A 22,280-nucleotide genomic window follows, 5' to 3' on the forward strand; every position below is an offset into this window, starting at 1 on the left:
GAAATCGTAATTATTTAACATCCAATAATAATTTATATGAATTCAGAGCTCGATCCGAGACATTCGAATTTATTTCGATCACATGCTCTTGTGTCTACAATAAAAAAATGGATTATCATATCAGGATTAATTCTCGAATATCGTCATAACTCATATTCCATAATCTTTCCTCACAATCGTTATATCAGCATTAAATACCAATTCAAATGACCATCCAGAGAAAATTACGTATTATATTTATTCTCATCAAATTGGAGCTCATTTTGGATCCAACTGCACGATCTCAGGCAAGTTACAGTGCTCTCCGCTGGGTGCACTTGTTTGCTGGCTGGCAAGCACGCCTGTCGTTTCGGGAGAGGTGTGTGGGAGTCTGGACTGCGAATGCTAGTTGACCGAAAATCATTCGGATCGACTCTGCATGATTCATGTCTTTAATATTGTTTCATTTTAAACTTATGTGTTGTCATCTGAAAATATCATTGTTGAAGATATTTTGGGAAGAATTCTGCTTTGGTCCCCGGCCTTTTTTTGTGTTTTGTGATCATGGAAAATACAAACGAACTTTGCTCCATCGTCAGTGCTAGTGCAATGCGCATCGTGGCCGGAGCAAATAAAATTGACTCTATTTTCCCTGCCTTCAACATTAGATGCATAGATGTTCGATCAAATTAAAGCTGTCGAACACCGTTTTTCAAAATAATCGATATGACTCAGGCTTACTACATTATCGAAAATGAGAGATTCACCTGAAGAAAAAAAATCCTTTAAAGAGGGTTATTTTCCCCATTTTCTGACCATTCTCATGTTAACGCTACAAATAATGATTTCTAAATCAATATGTAGGGTGTCTCGTTTGCATATTCCATTATTTCAGTGATTTGTGTAGAACCTCATACCTCTTACAGTAGGCCTATATCATACTATGTAAGTCATAAAATTCTGAAATACAGAAAGGTCATGCCAAACTAGTCTGCACCATTTCAAAGCTTTGTTCATAAACTACTCCCCTGATGTAGAGGTAAGTGTGCAGTCACCATGACAGTTCGCTCCCTTTCATACCCCTTTCAAACTGGCCTCTTCATTTTTCCCCAGCGAACTTCACCGGCGAACTTCTCTGGCACTCATTCCTCACTTCACCATGACAGTTGGCTACCTTTCAGACTGATTTTAGTGAAATAACCCTTGCTAGAAAAAAGCAGTATATTCTAAATTTCTGAAAGCTAATTTTGATATATTGTGGGGATCAGATGTAAAAGAATTACTGAGAGGTACATGTGTGAGATGACAGGAGCTGAAATCGATTTCAGAATTGTGAATGATTAAACTATTACTGTAAGTCCAGGTATGAACTAGACAGTACAAAAAATATATAAAGGAGATGATTAAAAAATAGCATTTTAATTCGTCATGAGCACGAATTAGGTGATTTGTCTCTGATTTTCATGATCACGAATACAATCACCATGTTTATCGAGATCAATCTGATCATCATGATGAAAACTGAACTTTTCTTACGAATAGAACGTGTTGAATACTCTTGAAAAAGAGGGAAATTAAAAAAGTTTTGTGAAAAAGTGTAGGTCATACACATATGTACATGTACATATTGTATATTAAAAAGGGATTGTAATCTCTTTTATTGTCCAATTTTTTTATATACATTGTAATGGTCATGAAGGACCATTTGTGAAATGTTGAAAAGAAAAAAAAAAAGAAAAAAAAATTCTCATGTTCACCCCTGGGCTCGAACCGTGGACCCTTGAGACCCAAGTCTGATGCCTTACCAATTGAGCTACACTATTTCCCATAGACTTGACACAATAAAAATAAGCAATTTAAGAGGATCTCAAATCCAATTTTGCAATTGAAATACGGGCATGATCCCGGCATCTGATCGGAAAATGGAGACCACATTTGCGATAGCTTAGAATCTCAGCTATACCATACTTAAAGCTGAGAGAAAACCAACAAGAGAAAATGGAGATATGGCTCGCGAAATAGAGGAATGTAGAATCCAGTTTTGAGAAAAAGTCATTTCCCATAGAGATTGCACACAAAATGAGCGAAAATGACATACAACTATAAATTGGCACTTTTTAAGATGATTTGTTCCCTAAAATGTAAAAAAAGCCAACACATTAGCAAGAATATGTCCTCAGCTACAACATATAAGAAACGGAGCGAAAATTGACCAATATTTACGGAGTTACAGTCAAATTTGCATAATTATGATGACGTCATAAGAAGCAAAATGGAAGTTTTGAGTTCCGACGCCATTTTGATGACGTCATGATGAAATTTAGGGTCAAATGTGACGTGAAATCATATCTCCCATCCATATTCTATTCGAATATGAAAAAAAAATTGGGGGTCAACAGACTTCCTGAAGAGCGAAAATGAATTTTGTATAGGCATGTTTTTGCACATAGTGCGCACGCGCGTGCTGTAAACTTTGATGGAGGCTAATTCTATTATTACTTGTCGTAGGAGGTTGATCAAGGTAACAAATTACTCAGAATTATATTATCGATGCATTGATATGAAAAAAATGGCGATCCTATGTTGTATAGTGCCGTTACGCACGAGAACGCATGCGTAACCGTGCGCGCGCGCAAATTTTTGAAATGCTTAAAATGACCTGATTCATACTCTACTTTGGTCAAAAAGTGATTTTGAGCATTTTTAAATTTTGACGCGCGCTTACGCGCACATCGTGACCTCTACATAACCTTTGATGACATGATCAGTTGACCCTTGACCTGAAGTTGATGTGATGTAAATATGGTTAATTTTTGATAATTGATAATGTGATTTCACAAAATGGCGTCTAGATGACGTCACAATGACCTTTTGACCTTGAACCTGTTTCGTACACATGACATGATATGTCCCCATAATTGATAATATTTTGAAGATGTAGATTTTGAGATTTCGGTGGAACAAGAAAAGGGTGGAAAAATAAAATTTAAGAAATAAATAAATAAATAAAAAAGAAAATTTGTACAAACTTAATAGTTGATCTGTCGATTGACAGATCACCTAATAAATCAAAATGTGTGACCTTGCAAAGTTCCAAATATCAACAAATCCATTGTGACTAGGTCAGTGGGTCATATCACATCTATCACACCTATAAACAATTTCAAATTTCTTGACCTTTTTATTATGTCTTGAGATAATTAAATAAAAGCAATATTCCATCGGAGACCAGTTGATAGTAAATGAATTTCATAACAATGTCACATGACCAAAATCCAGATCATTCAATGATGAACGAGCACACAGTAAATTGAAAAATTACAATTTTTTCATAATTCTATCACTAATGCCCAAAAAAGAAATCAGTTGAGGGATGATTTTTTTTTACTTTAGGGATGGGTTTGCTGGTGGTTGTGATGTGGATCAACGAGGTCCTAGTTATTTCCAAGACACTGAAAATAACATGTTTGCTTGCAGTCTGAAAGAAGTGTTTAAGATAGTCGCAAGGCAATATGGATCTAGATCACACTGGACAGCATCAAGTGGGATGGGGGAGTGAAACAAGATCTATGAGAATCAGACAGAAATGAGAAAGTAAATGAAAGACATAAGGTGGTTTCAAACCACCTCGTTCATAAGAATCCCCATTAAATTACGAGAACTTTTTTAGGCTAAAAAATACACATTAATTATTCTTGCATTCACACCGCCCCGAAACATACCCTTCGGGATAAGTTCCTGAAGTTACAAGCATGCGCAGTATGGTCTGATAAACAAACGAGGCGCGAGATTCAAAATCACTAGCTCAGCAGCCACCCACGGCGCCGGCGCCCAACTACACGCTGGGCTAAAAGTTCCTGTAAATTGCTTTCACATTGCCAAAATACCTGCGACCTTGGAAAAATCCCTGCGAAAGTTCTCGTAATTTTGACATTTAGTGGGTATTTTCTTTCGGGGAGATTACGCGTAATTTGCTTTCACATTGCCAATATTACCTGGTATTTCCTGATCGGGGTAAATTTCCTGATCAGAAAATACCTGGAACTGACAAACATTGAGGCGGTCTGAAACCACCTACAGAAGAGGAAAAACCAATGGAAAAGGATGAAAGGGGAATATAGTCTGCAGGCACAGGCACATACAAACTGTAAGTCGGTTTTAAAACAAGTCTAGCACAAATGTGTTTTGTGACTTTGTCATGCCCATGGTTTATCAGCCCCGATAGATAGGCTTCATATTCAGACCAATGTATCATAATCAACTGAGGGACTTGTATTGTCCCTGCAAGCTATATTCACATCATCCTACTAAAAAAATACAAATTTGAAAAAAAAATCAATGTTTAGTTTAATAAATATTAACTATTACTGAAGAACATACCAGAAAATCTAGGGCAAGGTACATGTACATTCTTTAACCCTTGCCACGCTAATGTTGCAGTTTTGCACATTCGTACAATTAAATTCGGTAATCGTAATGATTAGTTTTCTCCCTTAACTTTATACTGGAGAAGCTTACCAATGGCTATAGTTCTTGATTAATATCTACACAATAATTATCAGTACAAATGGTACAAATATGAACTCTAATTTCAAAGAAAATTTCATCAATACAATTGTCATTATTATACCCCAATAATTAATTCAGCATGCAAAGAACAAGAACTTACCAGTAATTACATTTGGGAGGTGAGGCAAGAAAAATGTACATTTACAAACAGATTGTTGCTTGCTCAATACATTATTAAATGGAAACTTTATGGCCCGAATTCACAAAGGTGGTTTTTAAAACCATCGGTTGAACCCATGGTTTATGTAGATATCCTGTATGTATTACGCTTATTTTACCGCGTATATTAAAAAATGTGCAAAGCGCGCTTTTGTCACAGTGCGCCAAATTGATGCCTGTTGCCATGGTTATCCACATTATTCTATTCATAAGTCCATAATTAATGAGTCCACTCTTCAAACAGTGGACTCATGCATATCTAACCATGGTAACAGGCGTCAATTTGGCGCACTGTGACAAATGTGCGCATCAGCATTGGACATTTTTTATACATGTGCCCGATACGCGCTAAATTAAGCGTAATTTATATACAGGATATCTGCATAAACAATTGATTCAACCGTGGGTTTTCAAAACCACCTTTGTGAATTCGGGCCAATCTGTCTTGGGCAGGGGTACATGTACGGATGCATATAAAGATAAATTACCAGATATTTTGAGGCCTATACAACCTTGATAATTATCAGGTATATTTTATTCTGGTAGGCCTATTTTTCCTGAGAAGGCAGGTGTGAATATTAAGCTGATCAAAATGGAGGTAGCAAGGAAGATTTAAGACAAATATGCAAGCATGAGGATGGAAAAACTAAAAAAAGGAGAGAAAAATAGAGAGCAAGAGAAGGAAAAGAGAGAAAAAAAGCGATGCAAGAAAATCAAACTGACAGAATCTTAATTGGAATCCTGGTAATCCTGGAGTGGCTGAACACTTATCCTAGGATACAGGTGAATAGAGAGAGAGTGAACTCAAGCAATGGGGTGCAACAACAACAAAATAAAGGGGAAATCCTTTCCATCCCCCAAGATATCTCATCACTATAACAGTACAGAACCCGTACTGATAATTCTATAATAAACCTAGCTGGCTGGCCCTGTGAAAAGGTAGGGTTAACCCTACAATACACTGCCAAGAATTGAAGCACACCAAAAAATCGTCCAGAATAATGGAAAATAAAGTCATCATTATCAGTTGGTTCGTTGGGTGAGAAAAATTCTCCCCAATTTTTCTCCCTACATCAGCATTTTTTTTTTTTTTTTTCATTTTTGGATACCCTGCCCCATGATAACTAAATACGCAATCAACAAGGGGCATTCCATTATTATTCCCCAAATAAAAGGGGAAGTCTGTGACAGTAATATCTACCGAAACGCTTGAAAAGTTTCTGGTATAGCACTTTACTGAAAACAGGTGATATCCGTCTTTCCCAGTACATACATGTACAGTCTAAACATCTGGAGCAATTGGACTCTCTTCAACAACATGGAAGAACCAAAACAGGAAAATGTTATTGAATATAATGATGTAGTCCATGGCACCATTAACACAATGGGCTGAATTGGTGAAATTAAAATAACATCATTTTCATGCTCTGATGCTCTTGATAATCTTGAAGTATGAAGAGGAACATGTTTTCAATTATCCAAAATGATGTTACATACAATTACATTATAAACTTACACTATGGCCCGTATTCTGAAGTAAACTCAGGTTTAAAGTTGTGGTTTAAGTATGGATAGCCAATTGTTACATAAGTCACTAACAGTAGAGATATCATAGTTCAGCTTATTTGGCTCTGAAATCATTCATAATTGTCTAGGAAGTATAATATGACTGTCTTCACCATCGATGAATCAGGAAAGAGCACAGTAAACATAAGAAACATACAACTTAATAAAAATTTTGACACTTTTGGCTTCCCATAATTTTAGCACAGAGTTAGACCATTAGCGCTAAAGTTAAACCTGACTTCAGAATACGGGCCTATGTGTGCAAAGTAGATAACTTTATTTTTCATTTCCCTTAACCCTATCTAGGCCGGGGGGGGGGCCTCGGAGGCCCCCCCCTCAACGATTCGCGCAATATTTTCGCCGCGCGAATTTTTTTGACCGCGCCGGTCGCTGACTTTTTACTTTCAAGTCTTGCGCAACTTTTGAGACCAATTTTGCGTCACCCGGGTAAGGGGTTCCGAAATTACGCAGCATTATGTAAGTGCATGTCAGACCAAAAATTGCTCAAAAACGTGATTTTATGTACAAAGTCAATGCAAATTGTGTTTTCAACCAAAAATCATAAATGTATGATTATTTTTAGTTTTGCTGGTCTAAATGTATTCATTTTATGCTTTCTATGATCTCAGAAGAGTCCCCAATAAATTTCATTGAAAAAACAATGAAAAACAAAAGGAAAAAAAATAAAAATACATAAGAAATTGCAAAAAACAATATAATACATAAGAAAATGATTTGATATCGCAATTTTGTTCATGTACACTTGCTAAGAACACCACAAAGAGTTTCTATACCAAAAATTAGAACATTTGGAGCTTTATTTAGGGAGTTAGAGGAAAAAGTATGATTTCGCATACTAATTACGCATAAATTAGCATAATCACTTAATAGCAATTCGCATGAAATAAATTACTATACAATTTTGTAGATTATGTCCCAGACAACCCGCATGCCAATTTTCGGCACGATCACGCGGTCAACGGCCGAGATCTCAAGGGGGGGCCTGGTAGGCCCCCCCTCCCCCCCCCCCCCGGCCATATGAACTCCCAAAATACCCCGGCCTAGATAGGGTTAAACCAGGTTCTCAAAGAGTTCTTGGAGGCTGGATTCAACATAACCTAGAAGAAGTATACAAATAATTCCTTCATATATGTGGCATTTTCAATAGTGACATCAGGGAGGTGAGATCTCCCTGGTGATATTGAAGAATGCATTTTCAAAATGGTAAATCTGTATTAATATATAAAAGGGAACATGATAATTGATAATAGATCACAGAATTAAGATGTTTTTGGAACATGCACACTCTGAATCATAACAAACAGGAACACTTTAACAGATGAAATGATCAGCGGACGTTTCACAAAGAATTAAGTGTGACTTAAATTCATGCTTAAGTGATGACGTGCACATGATTGATCTAACACTCTTTCGTAATGATTGATATGCAGTAGCGCGCAGCACATCTCTTGAAAATGTTTTGACCGATGCTGAATTGCACTATATACTGCACACAATCAGGAATTTGCATGTAACTATTTATGAAAACACCCCCAGACCAAATATTATAAGTCCTGTTTACCATCATCATTTCCCCTTCTTGTACAAAACTTAAGTACATGTTATAGCAGATGAGAATTTACATTAACAAATAATAATACATAGCATTTATGAGGCACTGATTATTTAGTTGCCTGTTCAATGACACACTTTATATTACCCAAGCACATACCTCCAGCTGCTAAAGGCGCTTGGAGCATTCAAGGACTTGATCCTGCCTGGTACCCATTCACCTTACCTGAATCATAGGTCCATGCCTGAATTGAGTGCAGCAGAATGTGGGTAAATTTCTTGCTGAAGGAAAACTTGCCATGGCTGGGATTCGAACCCACATCCCTCTGATTGAAAGACGAGAGTCGTAACACTAGACCACGATGCCCCCACACACCACAGGGCCCCAACACATTGAAACCAATACTAACCTGGGAGCAGAAGGAGATCTCACTGAATTTCTTAGTAAGTGCAAAGGATTTCTTGTCCAGACTGATTACTGTCAGTGTACTCCTTCCTATCTGGAATACCATTGTTCGGTTGTGAGTACTTTCTTTGGCTGCCATCAATTTGGCATAAGAGTCTGTCCGTGGGAGTGTTCCAAATGTGCGGCCTGTTGTCGCACCTGAGTCGACATCCTGAGAACCTGACAGCGGTAGGGAATTTTTCCTTGGTGAGTCTTCCAGGAGTCTTGAAACCTGGTTGTCTGTCAAGGGTAGGGATGACTTTCGTGGTAAATCCATGGTAAGTGTGGAGTCATTTGAGTTGTTGTTCTGAATGTTCTGGATAACTGATGGAAGATCAATGTCAGAGTGTGACTTTGATATGTCTTCTTCCACGATATCAAGAGAGGATGACTTCTTTGGTGATGCATCGGATAGGGAACGCTGTCGATCATCAGAAGAGAAGTGCCGCTTTCGCCGCTGTACCATCATCTCATGCTCTTTAAATTTCTCTATAGACTCGTCGATGAAGGTAGGAGGGGCTCGTTTGTGACTAACAGATATCTTGCCACAATAAAGAACCTCAAACATAGAGGAGTTGGACTCCTTCAGGATGTCCATGGCTTCAGTGATTCCTTCTGCTTGGGCTGACTGCGGGATGTTCTCCTTGTCCGATTCCCGTATGCTCGTCACAACGTCATTCACCTGCAGCAAAGAAATTTTTAAAAAGAAAAACGTTAAAGACATAATTGTGTCTACAGCCTCCACACTAGAAAACAAGTTAATTGGTTCAAAAACGAGCAGAGGCGGCAGCAAGTTCTGAGTTCATGGTTTACACTCACAGGACTTACAGAACACAATTTAAACTAACCTGTGATACCATATAATCCCTGATATGGTTATTATTATCCAGATAGTCCTTTTCCATTCGCTCAAGGAAATAATCTGTCTCAACTATAGTGTCCATTTTGGGAACCTCATCTGAAGAAACACTCATTTCAAATGACTCCTATCACAGACCAATACCCCTATATAAGGAATAAATTTGGTAAACTTGCACTGAAATGCCAGTTCTTACAGGAGCAAGTCATTTCCCTGTGGATTCAAGAGACTAAATTTCCCCACTAACAATGAACCTGTCCAACAAAACAACCGAATAATCCACCTCCCAGTGGGACCCAGATGAGCGAATTGCCAGGTCAAGCACGAGACACCACTCCAACCAATAACTGAACAGACAGTATAACACCATCTGTCAAGAAGGAAGTAAAATAACTCTGTTTTATATGTCTCAGCTAGTACCTAGTTATTGATTGATCAGTGAGTTAATAAACAATAAAAAACAGAATTGGGTATTCAAAGTGCTAAAACAAATGTTCTGTTTGTCCTATAAGGTCATAACCAATTAAAGGGTATCGTTGACTGAGCAGCCCTTATCAATTTTTTAAACGTTACTTCAAATATTGGGTAGCAAAAAATTCGGGCCTTCAGGTCTATATGTCCACATTAAAAAAATCTATAGTAGGAGAAGTCCACATCACAGTGACTTAGTGCAAGTCGGTGTGAGTAGGACTAATTTGCAAAAAATCTTAGAAATTACTTTTTCTGTTTATCCAGTTATGTTATAATATTTCACCAATCTACTCGTATATTTAGCCTACCTCTCTCTGATCAGAATTCTTTCTCACCTCTCTCTCTCTCTCTCTCTTAAAAAAATGACTGTTTTCCTCAAAATCCAGTAGAAAAACAACAACATAACCTGTTTATCCAGTTATGTTATAATATTTCACCAATCTACTCGTATATTTAGCCTATCTCTCTCTGATCAGAATTCTTTCTCACCTCTCTCTCTCTTAAAAAAATGACTGTTTTCCTCAAAATCCAGTAGAAAAACAACAACATAACCTTGAAACCTGACTGCATACCATGACATATGGCATTGAAGGTCTTGGCAGAGTAAACCATACTCGATGAAAGACAAACTTTAGAAAATCTTTAATAAAAAAAAGCATTTTTAAAATATCAAATTTTGCAACATCGATTGTACCTTATAGATACATACCAGTTCTGGTAAGTAATAATCTCAAAATGAGTTCGAACAGAATCCAATAAAATGACCACCCATGCAAGTGTTTGTATGTACTGTATACATAAAAAATATGTGCCAAATGGTTCTGGGAAAAATTGCTGAGAAATTAGCAAAATAAGCACAGAATACCATCAAATGTCGGGTATTTTGCCAAGCAATATTAATACACTGCCCCACGTATGCCTTTTTGTGTTAGTTATCATCAAAATTATCAGTTTTCAGCTAAGATTTTTATGATTTCACAAAGATAAGTTGATTTCAATGCACGAGATCTAGATCTATGATACTGGTAATTTGGTAGTAATTAAACCTGGATTGAATAGGCTCATGAAATAATTGTTTGCTGCAATTACTTTCTTTTACCTTTTAAGTTCAAGTCCACCCTAACAAAGAATTGAATTGAATAAAAAAGAAATAAAACTAGCAAAACAAAACAAAATTATGATATTCTATTTTTTATGTCTGTTTATTATAGTAATGGGTGTAAAAAGAGGGAGCTGATGATGATTTATTTCCAATTCGTCTAATGCCAATTCGTCCAATTGCCAACTCATCTACTACCATTTGGTTTATCATCAGTTCGTCTACTCACCACATGGTCTACTTTCATTTAGTCTAATGCCATTCCGTCTAATAACCAGTTGGTCCAATAGCCATTTAGTCCACATACCATTTGGTTTCATTATTAAAACTAAAGTGTTAATTGTGCAAAATTAATGAAAAGAAAATGGGTATAAGACCAACTGGCTATTGGTTATTATACAAAATGGTTATTGGACCAAATGGTTGTTAGACGAAATGTTAATGGACGGAATGGCATTAGACTACATGAAGGTAGACCATGTGGTGATTGGACAAGTTAGCAGTGGACGAATTGGCAATTTACCCTGATGTCATACACTCACAATGTGATATCTCCAGTGATTTAAAGGAGAATGAAACCCTTGAAACCAGCTGAATCCATATCAAAGAGAAAAATCAAAGAAACAGATTGTTGAAAGTTTGAGGAAGATTGAATGAATAATAAGAAAGTTATGAGCATTTGAATATTGAGATCACTAATGCCATGTAGATCCTCCTATTGGCAATGCGACCAAGATCTGTGATGTCACACACGTACAACTCCCTCATTACTTTAGTACTTATTTCACTTATATTCTCACTTTTATAGAGTCTATCTTAAGGTGAGGTGTTCTCTTTATGAGAGGATAAGTACAGAGGTTTCACAACATTATATCATTGATGAATCGTTTGTCATATGATTAGAATGAGCAAAAAGAGATGTTTTGGGGTATATTTTCAGCGTCCAAAAGGGGAGAGTTGTTCATCTGTGACATCATAGATATTGGTCGCATTGCCAATGGGAGGATCTCCATAGCATTAGTGATCTTGACATTCAAATGCTCATAACTCTTCTATTGCTAGTCCTATTTTACTCAAACTTTTGTTGATCTTATTCTTTGATTTTTCTGCTTTCACAAAAGCTAACTTGCTCCAAGAGTTTCATTCTCCTTTAACAACCCGGCATAAACATAATTATTTGTCAAATTTTCAACAACAAATTTTTTGTCATATTCTGAAAGCCGGTCATTAACTCTTCTTTACTACATTTAGGATAAACATTTTTGCTATTTAGAGCATAAGAGCATATTTGTATTTCGCACAAACCAGCACATTCCCCTCCTTTGATGTAACCATGGACCTATTAGGTCCATGATGTTACAAAGCATCCTAAACCATGATTGTTTCTGTACTACAGTAGCATGAAATGAAATGAAAAGTGGAAAAAAATTTATTAGCAACCTGTTACACAAAAGTGAGTGGTACATTCAATAGAAAATAATTTACGGTACTTAAAGTTCATGAACTTTACCTGTTTGTAAATTGTCATAATGTTTATCACATTTATTGGGCTTTTTATACCAAATGAATGCAATATTACCAAAGCGTAAATAGACAATGCCTCTGAATAAAAGCAAGTTGTTAAAAATAAGAATGAGAACATTTCTTCTACCAGTGACCCGATAATCAAGTTTGGAGGACAAATGAACTTTCATATGATACAAACCTAGTCACATACACTGTAGGCCTAAAATGGTATTGCCCTTTAAACTAGTAAACCAACAATTTTGGATTTTTTGTTTTCAGTCATAGTCATAAAATATATTGCAAGTCATACACACATCTTGTCCACTTCATACCAGTCAGTTTGAAAAAGGTCAATCGATTTTATGATGGTCTCGTGATCATTAATTAGACATCTCTTCAAAGTTCAAATTGTAGACAGGGCCAAAAAATAATAATTTTAATATCATGAAAAAAAAGTTATTCTGTACATGTAGACTGACAAAGCTCATCAGTACCAAGCATGGGAGTTCCTAATTATTCTGCTATTTCCTGACGTTGCAAACTATAGGCCTACATGTCCTGATCAGGGGCCCGTTGCATTAAAAATTAGGCCATAAAAAACTCTGGCAAAGTTTTTGCCAGAGTTTTTTAATGTGTAATTTTCAATGGCATTATTTTATTTGCCAGAGTTTTTTATGGCAAAAGTTTTATGCAACGGGTCCCAGGAGTAAAAACTATTGAGGGAGTAAAAAATATTGAGATATTTGTAATGGCTTATGCTGCATGACCTTTGTGCATTTTATTAATGAGCAATTTATACACAAGCAATATTTTTTGTATTAATCATGCATCACTAGTTTTGTTTAATATGAATTATTAGAATCATTTGGATCACTCGAAGTAAACATAACGGTAAATGAATGAACAACTGATCATGAAGGCTTCGTGCTGAACAAAGTAAAGAAAGTTGAATATGAAAAAAAGCTCACAGCAATTATCTTTCCCACCACAGTCTACAGTCAATCCTATCTCTTTTTATAATTGAAGAAACAAGAAGAATCGAGCACACTCTACTGACACCAAATACGTCCACGAGAGAGGTCAGAGATATGAACACGACACCAGAGAAAAAGCAGCAATATCATAATTTTTCTGCCCTCTGGCCGACTATCTTCCATAGCATCCCACTCACTAGCCACACTTGACATTTACCAGAATTATGTTGCATTCAATCAATTTAGGCTGGAATCGCTGGATACAACTATGGACCAATATAGTATACTTCAGAAAAATTCACCACGGACAATTAATCATCAGAGCCTGAGAGAAGAACTAGTTCAAGTGTTTATAAAGAAAAGGGTAGATCTAAAAGAGTGCATCTATCCATGTACTCATCTACATTTGTAGAAAAAAATTAAAAGTTCACAAGTATCAAAAAATATAATTTATGCTCATCACTAGATGAATATATGAGAAAATGTAATAAAATGTATGAAGGACAGGAGATATATATATAGGGACATGCTAGCTGTGCTATGTGTAATATGTGCTATAAAAGAACTGAATACACTAATTAATAGCAATTGAACAGGACCTGGGCTCTTTTTAATTTTTCAATTTATGAGGATTATTTCTGACATTTAAAAGAATATCCCCATCCCCATAATAAGACCACATTATTTTCACACTCTGACACACAAACACACACTCACTAAAACATTTTCCAGCATGCTTACCAAGAGTTTATCGGTATGTTCCTGGTATGATATCCATTAACTATATGTAGTAACATGGTCTATAGTAGGCCTATATGCTCGACAATCTGATTAGACTTCAAATGTCAGTACAAAGAACCCAATGGCATACCACCATGTGATGTACAATGAATAATCATGGCTCTTGAACATGAACATGATGAGGACCAGACACCAACCTAATAACAGGCCAAGATGCCTGTATGTATTTAAAGGCCAAATGAAAACAACAGATATCTATTTCAGACTTTCACAGGTCATTGCTTGTCCAGGTAACCTCAAAGGCATTCACACTAGACACAAGAGATAGCATCATTCACACCAGAGAAAATTACATGAATTTTGTATTCAGAAAAAAAAATCCATAGACAGCATTAGGGCATTGCATAAAGAAAAAAATTCTTTAGAAATAAAACAAATAATTATCTACATAGTATGATTTGCTGTTTCACACTAGACATAATTATCAATCAGATATTGGGAATGTCTGGGAATATTAATACCATTGTAAATGCTCTCATGAGACCCCCTTTCTGTTCAATATTCACTCATTACATTTTAAACACCTTATTCATGTATGAAGAAACAATAATTGGCAATCACATGATTCTTAGCTTCTTACTGTTTCTAATACTGTATAAAGTGCATTTTGGGGTCTTATGGTCTCTTCACCATAAAAGACAATAATTCTAATCCATAATATTGCATTCAGATAAAATATCATGTGTATAGGCCTAGATATGTACCAAAATTTTCTTGGCGGTTTTACTTATTGCTAATAGATACAAACTTCACTCTTTTATGAGCCTAATGTTGCAAATGATTGTCGCTGCAAAATTAATGCTCGACAATAAAAAAAAGTAACAAAATTGAGAATCTATACCAATTCTAGATGTAGGCCTTCATGTTACAGCTTTCCCCATAATTTAGAGCCTTTTGGCTATATATCCAAAACTCTGGGCTGGGCAAAGAGGTTGTCCAGGTTTGACCAGAGCGTTTGTGCATTTGATCAGAAATTGGTATCTAACTATCTATCGAAGATTATATAAATATGTAGTTCTGTGCAATCAGGTTTTCTTATACATCAAACTTGAACAATAAATTTTGCAAGTGTGAATGCCACTAAGAAGAATCCAGACTTCAATCAACAGCCCATGAATGCTTGCTTGCTTGGTTTCTTGGTCATGATCAACAACAAGCAAGAAGGTCAATGAGACCTTCTACATCTGCTTACTTCATTATAATCCAAACTTCCAAAGTGCTAAAAAGATGTTAGCTCTTCTTCTTTTTTATTTCTTTGGTAGCAACCTAACGGACAACCACATGATCTTGACACATTTCACAACTGTGCATGTACATCGTTCAATTACATGTGTAATACCCACTTTAACTTGTAAGTTATAAATAATTACATGTAGATTTATCATGAGGAATAAGCAGGGGGTCTGTCATTATTTCCCAGGCGCGTAGCCAGGGGGGGGCGGTGGGGGCGGTCGCCCCCCCCCCCAAAACGTCCCCAAAAAGAAAAAAAAAGAAGGGAAAAAAGAGAGGGGGAAGGAAAAGGGAAGAAAGGTAGCTTTGTGGGGTTTTTTTTCTTTATATTCTTTTTTTTTTCTCAAAAGAGAAACTCCTTCACTCTTGCTCTAAATTTATGATTATGAATTTTGCTTCCGCGCTGCGCGCGGTTAAATGAAAATATTGAAGATCTCCATTGTTTCCCCCACCCTTTCTCTAACCCTGTTTTTCTACCTCAGCTATATGTGTTTATTGCCAGTTAAAGTTCAAATGTATACATTAGGGCATGGAATTAGAGTAAGGTTAGGCCGAAGTATATGAAGTTATCTTTTTTTTTTTTTTGATCGCGCAACTTCTGGTCGGGTCGTCTCCGGGCGGGTAAAATCTTTATATCAATTTCTGCCGTCACCTCCATAAAGTCAACTTCTCCCGCTTTTCAGCTCATTACTAAACAACCATAAATTTTGGGGCAAACAGGTTCCTAATCCAAAAAGAAGAAGGTATAAAATTCGTATCGTATAAGGGTATTAAATAAAAAAGTACAATATTTTTTATCAAATTCTATTCAACTTCATGTCATTTCCCTGTACATTCATCTCCTGTCCTGTTTTTCGCCCTCAGTTTGAAATTTTGAATGACTCTTAAGTTTCTTTATAATTCAAAATGAAGCGCTTCAGGATAAGTCAAAGAAATTAGGCATCCTTTTTATATAATTTCAATAAATCACAGAAGTTTCAACTTTTTGCGCACTATTTTCCTTTTAATGAAGTTCAATAATCTTAGAAAATTAATTGAATTAGAGCCGATGGGGTATTGGAGATATCTGCATTATTTTGATGAAGCATCCGCCCTTTGAAATTTCAGAGTTTCGTTGCTCTGCGCGGGGAGGAATATCTTCCTCCTGGCATATACACTTCTTCTCCTCTGTTTTGCGAGTTAAAGATATGCACTGTCGCTAAATTGTTTGTAATCAAATCTGATCTTTCCAAGGGAAGTATTCAATATATGTTTGAAAATATCCTTTTCTCGGGACCCTTTTCATGGCAAAAAATTGATAAAACGCTTTAGCTTCCGCACTTCGCGCGGGGTTATTATCATTATAATTTCCTCCATTGTATTCCTTTTTTGTGCGTTCACAATCTTTTTTGAAAACAAGGTTCATGAAAACCAGGTTCAAAATCACAATATAGTCAACTGAATTGGAGCTGATATAGATACTAGAGACAAGAGAGACGACTCCTTTTCATTTTAATTTATGAAACACCAAAAGCTTCGCGCTTCGCGCGGGAGGGGGAAACTCTCCCTCCCTGCACCCACCCCCTAGGGAGCGCGCTTCGCGCGCTTTGTAAGCGTTGGCACGCTTCGCGTGCATTTACCGCCCCCTCCAAAATGAAATCCTGGCTACGCGGTTGTTATTTCCCAAGCAATACAGAGTAAATTAACAGTGTAATATGAAAGGAATATTATCATCACAATCTGCTCATCAAATGTTCAAATGTTCATGCAACAGTCAACCCAATAGACAATCAGGTAAATGTAAATTCAATTATGCAAAACAATATAAAATATTGTATTTCAAGGTACGTTTAAACTGGTTGCTGTATAAAACAATTCACTTATTTTGGTATTAATTTGTAGCCTAAAGACCCTGACCGAGACTTGCATATATATTGAAGATGAAGACCCCTCTTGCAATGCCCTGAAATTCAAATAAGATATATGGTCAATTCCACACCAACTGTGACATGAATGCCAAAATTTCAAAATGATTGTATGTATTTTTCTCCTCTATGGTTGGTTGGGGGTATATCTATACTTAGGGAATCTGAAAAGATTTTACCTCAGAATGTTTTTTTTACTAATTATATTGTCGTCTGAATGTGGGTGTGTCAAAATACGATGTATTAAAAAATAATCAAGAAAATAATGGATGTCATAAAAATTCTTCATTTATCTCTTTAAAAGTGTCATATAGCTTGCTATTTGATGTTCGTGGATAAGAAAGCAAGCTTCAGATGAATGGAAAAAGAATAAAAATTATATCTCATCGGCGAACCCCAATATGCGTAATTAAGTTCCCGTTCCATTTTTCCATGGAACTGTGTAACGTCCGTAACAATAAATGCATTTTTTTTAGCTACAATGAAAAATAATTGACTGACTTTCATCATACCACATATTTACTGCCAACTTACCATGAGTGATCTTATAGAGTGAAAATTATTTAATTATGATAATTAGAAATAGGCTAACGAGTGTTACGGACATTACATAAATTGTTACGGACGTTACGTTACGGACGTTACAGCTTTACTTAACACACTATAGAGCTTTATTTCTAATTCGAAAACGAATGTATGAATGGTGAATGCCTGGCATGTGGTGAGCTGCAGCTATTCAGTGAATTGTTCACCATCAAAGTTCCCCAAGAAAAGCTGTTGGCACCAGTGGTTAGGAAGAGATGGGATACCTATGAAGGAAGGATGGTCAGAGTGGAGAAGACTGGAACAATTGAAGATCTGATAGTGGAATTCAGTAATGAATTACCAAAGTTTCTCATCCACAGCTTTGTGAAATGTGAGCAGAGCAAGATATTTGAGGTGATAAAAGCTGATGCCAAAAATAATGAGACTGATGCTGAACTACAAGTTGACTTTGCCGAGAACTTTGCAGCAGTGTGGGAAGAGGACGTACAGAGTGCCCATTGGCACCAAAAGCAGGTGACTGTTTTCACCGGAATGTCTTGGGGTAATGAAGAGGACCAGGCATTTGCACTCATCTCTGATAGCCTTGACCATGATAAGATCACTGTGAAGTGGTACATGACAAATCAGCTGTTTGAGATGAAAAATATCTATCCAGAGCTCAAGGAAGTGCAAATCTTCAGTGATGGTGCTGCATCGCAGTTCAAGAACAAGTTAGTCTTTAAGCTATTGTGTGTCTTGAAGGAAAAGCTCCGGCTTGACTTGATGTGGCATTTCTTTGCCACATCCCATGGCAAGGGTGCTGTGGATGGGATAGGGGGCAGCATCAAGCACAAGGCTCTCCACATGATAAAAGCCACGAGGGCCACAATCACAAATGCTCAGTCCTTTGTGCTACAAAAGACACATAGAAAATAAAAGTCATGCACATATCTAAGGAGCAAATCACCAAGACCTCTGAAGACAACAAGTTGACAGCTGTGTGGGAAAATGTACCAAGTATACCGGGCACACTCTCATTTTACTACGCATCTCCACAGGGGGGTGGTAAGATAGCCTTCAAACCATATTCCATGGCATCAAATGAACTGATAAGGCTGAAGAAAATGGTCACTGCAGAAGAGCAGCTTATTCTTCACCATCCTGAAGTGACAGCAAGTTATAAAGAAGCCAGTGACCAGCAACAAGATGCATCCACAGACCAGCAAAATGAAGCTCAAGGAGCCCAACAAGATGCACCAACAGAACTGCAAAGTGGAACTGCAAGTACCCAGGGAGAAGCAACAGAACTGCAAATGGAGGCAGAAAACCAGCAGCAAGCTAGAATAGACCAGGAGCAGAAGGCTGATGATGGGGAAGACAACTCTGATGGAGTCGGAATGGAAGCAAACATCAACATGGATGTAGATGTTCAAGATTTTGTGGCTGTGCGTGCAAAAAGGACCAGTAAAAAGGCATCAGACCAATTGTTTGTTGCAAAGGTCGTCTCCAAGCCCGAGGGACAGTATTGTGTTTCATACATGATATTTAAAGCAGAAAAATCTTTACACTTGGCCAGCAGGAGAACAGATCTTTGTTCACCTGAAAGAAGGCATCATTGCAAAATTGGACACACCCAAAATTGTCATGATAGGAAGCTGGTTTCTCTTTGATGTGGATGTCAAGAAGGCTGAATTGGCATTTCATGGAGTTTGATTCAAAATCAGTTTAAAAATCAATTGTAAAATTACTTCTCTCTATTTCTGTTGTGGTGGTGAGGAAAACTGATTCCACCATTTTTTAGTTGTACGTACCCGAATTTGACCAAAAAGTTATTACCTTTTTTCAAGAGCAAGGTGTGTAGGGTTGTGTATTAGGGGTGTGGGGGAGTAGAAGAACCTCAAACTGAAGCTATTCTTTCCCTGTCCTCATAGAATCACCACTCAACATTAATTAATTGGATGTATAGACAAATGTATGTTTAAAAGAAAGTTGTTTAAATATGTTTTTCCCTTGCATTTTCATACATGTAACGTCCGTAACACTAATTTGTAACGTCCGTAACAACTTAATTTAGCCTAATTAGACAATATAAAGTGTTTATTTTAAACTTGCTGTTTATGATTACATAGAATGAACTCAGACCTATATGAGAATAGGTGATAGGAAAAACTGAAGTAAGTAACTTCACAGAGTTTCACAATTATGTTCAATATGCAAAAAAGCCATGTCATAATGCGTAACGTCCGTAACGCTCGCTTCCAACGCTTGTGGTTAATTAATCAATTAGGCTAAAACAATGTAATTTTATTATTTTAAACTCTTAGATGTTTTCTACAAGTGCAAGAAGAAATGAGCTGTTTTTCCAACTGCAAATATTTTTTTTAATAAATTAAATGTTTGAAGTTGCCTATGAATGTAACGTCCGTAACGGTGGAATTGCCCTTATTAGTTCTCGACCAGGCAATTTTTCTATCATTATTATTTGGGAGCGAATACATTTCACAACCTACTGCCCAACTCTGCTACTTCGGATAAGCATTATTAATGCAGTGAATTTTAATTTTCCTGGGGGGGTGTTTCACAAAGATTTAAGCTGTATAAAAGGCATGACAGTATTGGTCAGATCATGCCAAGAGGACGCGCAATACTTTGTATTGATCAATAAGATTGCGTGTTGCATATCATGTACGCATCGGCATTTAAGTGCAACCTAAGTCACACTTAAATCTTTGTGAAACACCCCAACACCCCCAGGGGTGGTATTCTGAGGTCATTTTATCTTTTAGATATTTTATCTTTTAAAATGAATTGGTATTCTGATATGACCTTTCATCTCTTTTGAAAAAATTAGAAAAATTTCTATCTAGCATATATTGCCTGCATACATGTATCCATCGCGCATCTAACCATTGCAACACGGATAATGTGCTTGCGCCCATGATACTTTTATAAAGAAAAACCAAAATGACCTTGAAATATGGTGGGGGCTATTTTATCTCCGCAAAGTTCATTTAAGGACATTCTACAGTTATGTTTGTGCGCATCATTATTTGCACATATTTAACACTCTGCGAGCTGACGTCACAATGGGTGACCAGGTGATTTATTAGCTGTAGGTATGAGGTGATTTTTCTCATTATCTGCACTTTAACTGCAAATCTGATGTGATATTTCATGAAGCTAATAAACTGGAATTATTTCACGGACCATTTTTTTAATACCTCTACAATTTCAAAATACTTTTCTCTGCAGTGCTGCAAAGTATGACAAATATGACCCCGAGCTTGAATAAATGGTAGAGCTGTTTGGGATATTTCCTCACATAGATACAAAGCATTTGGTGTGTTTAGGTATTTTTAAGAGCAAGTTGTTCTAATGAAAGTGCTGATAGCTTGAAAGCAAGCACATGAACCCATATGTTTTCATGTTTGCACCTCTTAGGTATAACTTCCTCTACAACTTTGCAGAGTTTGGTGAAAATGACATGGGTTTTAAATAAAGTGCAGCATTTATTGTACTTCTCAAGTTGGTTATTGAAATTTCACATTTTTGAGATTGGGTTTTTTTGTTATCTTTACACCATTCTTAAGAATTGACAGTGCTGTTATACTTAAATGAGCAAACAAATAGAAATATAAATAGCTTCTCAATCTTAAGGATACAATTATTAACTATATTGTGAAATTTGATGAAATTTTCATAGATTTTGACTGAGTAATAGAGGTTTAAACTCATTAGGCGGTGCTGCACCATCCCGAGTTTGCTCAATCTCGAGATTTTAGCCCGATCGGCCCTCTTCGCGATTAATCTCGAGATTCAAGAAACCCCGTCTCCACCATCGCAAGAAGAGCGATTCATGCTCGAGCGAGGCAACAGGCCCGATATTCCGAGCATGCGCACTTTCGGATCTTGGAGTTTCAACGGCGCACGCTTTTGAATAACTTCCCGCGATATGCAACTCCTTCCACTAGCACTTTCGCCGTATTCGACCGGTGTTATGCAACAATCCTCTCAGCTCAGCCGCGCTCAGCGAGTGAAGAAGTGATGTATTCTTCGTTAAATATGATGGTTTTAATGTCATGGCGGAGAGGGAGGCAACGACAGAGAGAAAGGAGGAAAGAAATGCTATTTGCTCACATTTTGCGAAGGGGGGTTAACAAACGAACAATCACAATTACTGGAATCTGTACAAAAACGAGCAATGCGTATAATCAACCCACAATATACTGAGGCACTCAAAGAATTAAACTATTGTAGAATTGTTATCCGACCGCAGGAAAATCATGTGTGAAAAGCAATTCCTCCAATTGCAAAAGTTAGATCATATCTTAAATAACAGTTCCATCAAATAAAGAGTATAAGTATGATTTTAGGAACAGAAAACAATTTCCCTTGCCAATGTGTAAAACAAAGAGGTACAAGCAGAGTTTTATCCCCTGGTGTATGTACAACCTTCAATAACAAGAATAGTCTCTAGCGCATTAGACAATGAGTTTGTTTATTACCCAGTTGAAAGGATCGAGCAGTCTCTTGATGTTATACATACATTTTTATATTTAAATATTGCATATTCCCAGATTTGCTATCATGTTAAAGAGAAATTCCAGTAGTTGCAGTAAAC

At 36.8% G+C, this 22,280-nt stretch overlaps 1 protein-coding gene across 2 annotated transcripts; it reads right to left on the minus strand.

Annotated features, from left to right (window-relative positions):
• Nucleotides 1-5,810: 5,810 nt before the first annotated feature.
• On the minus strand, nt 5,811-14,139 carry LOC129261206 (TBC1 domain family member 4-like). Of its 2 annotated transcripts, none has more exons than XR_010296660.1 (2): nt 13,941-14,139; nt 5,811-8,972 (listed from the first exon to the last, which is right to left on the minus strand). XR_010296660.1 is itself a non-coding variant. In XM_054899265.2 (2 exons), the coding sequence occupies exons 1-2, from the start codon at nt 9,262-9,264 to the stop codon at nt 8,034-8,036; spliced, it is 1,065 nt and encodes a 354-aa protein (XP_054755240.2). In that variant the 5' UTR covers nt 9,265-9,524; the 3' UTR covers nt 5,817-8,033. The 2 variants fall into 2 exon arrangements, 1 of the variants encoding a protein (XP_054755240.2); XM_054899265.2 differs by lacking the exon at nt 13,941-14,139 and adding an exon at nt 9,139-9,524 and having other exon boundaries at nt 5,817-8,972.
• Between the last annotated feature and the right edge of the window lie 8,141 nt (nt 14,140-22,280).

The sequence above is a fragment of the Lytechinus pictus genome, unplaced genomic scaffold (assembly GCF_037042905.1).
Source record: "Lytechinus pictus isolate F3 Inbred unplaced genomic scaffold, Lp3.0 scaffold_19, whole genome shotgun sequence".
NCBI classification, from domain to species: Eukaryota; Metazoa; Echinodermata; class Echinoidea; order Temnopleuroida; family Toxopneustidae; genus Lytechinus; species Lytechinus pictus.

Coding starts and splice junctions, on each gene's coding strand:
- LOC129261206 (XM_054899265.2), bottom strand. CDS start 9,264: ATGAGTGTTTCTTCAGATGAGGTTCCCAAAATGGACACTATAGTTGAG. Junction 8,973..9,138: donor GGGATTATATGGTATCACAG/GTTAGTTTAAAT, acceptor TCTTTGCTGCAG/GTGAATGACGTTGTGACGAG.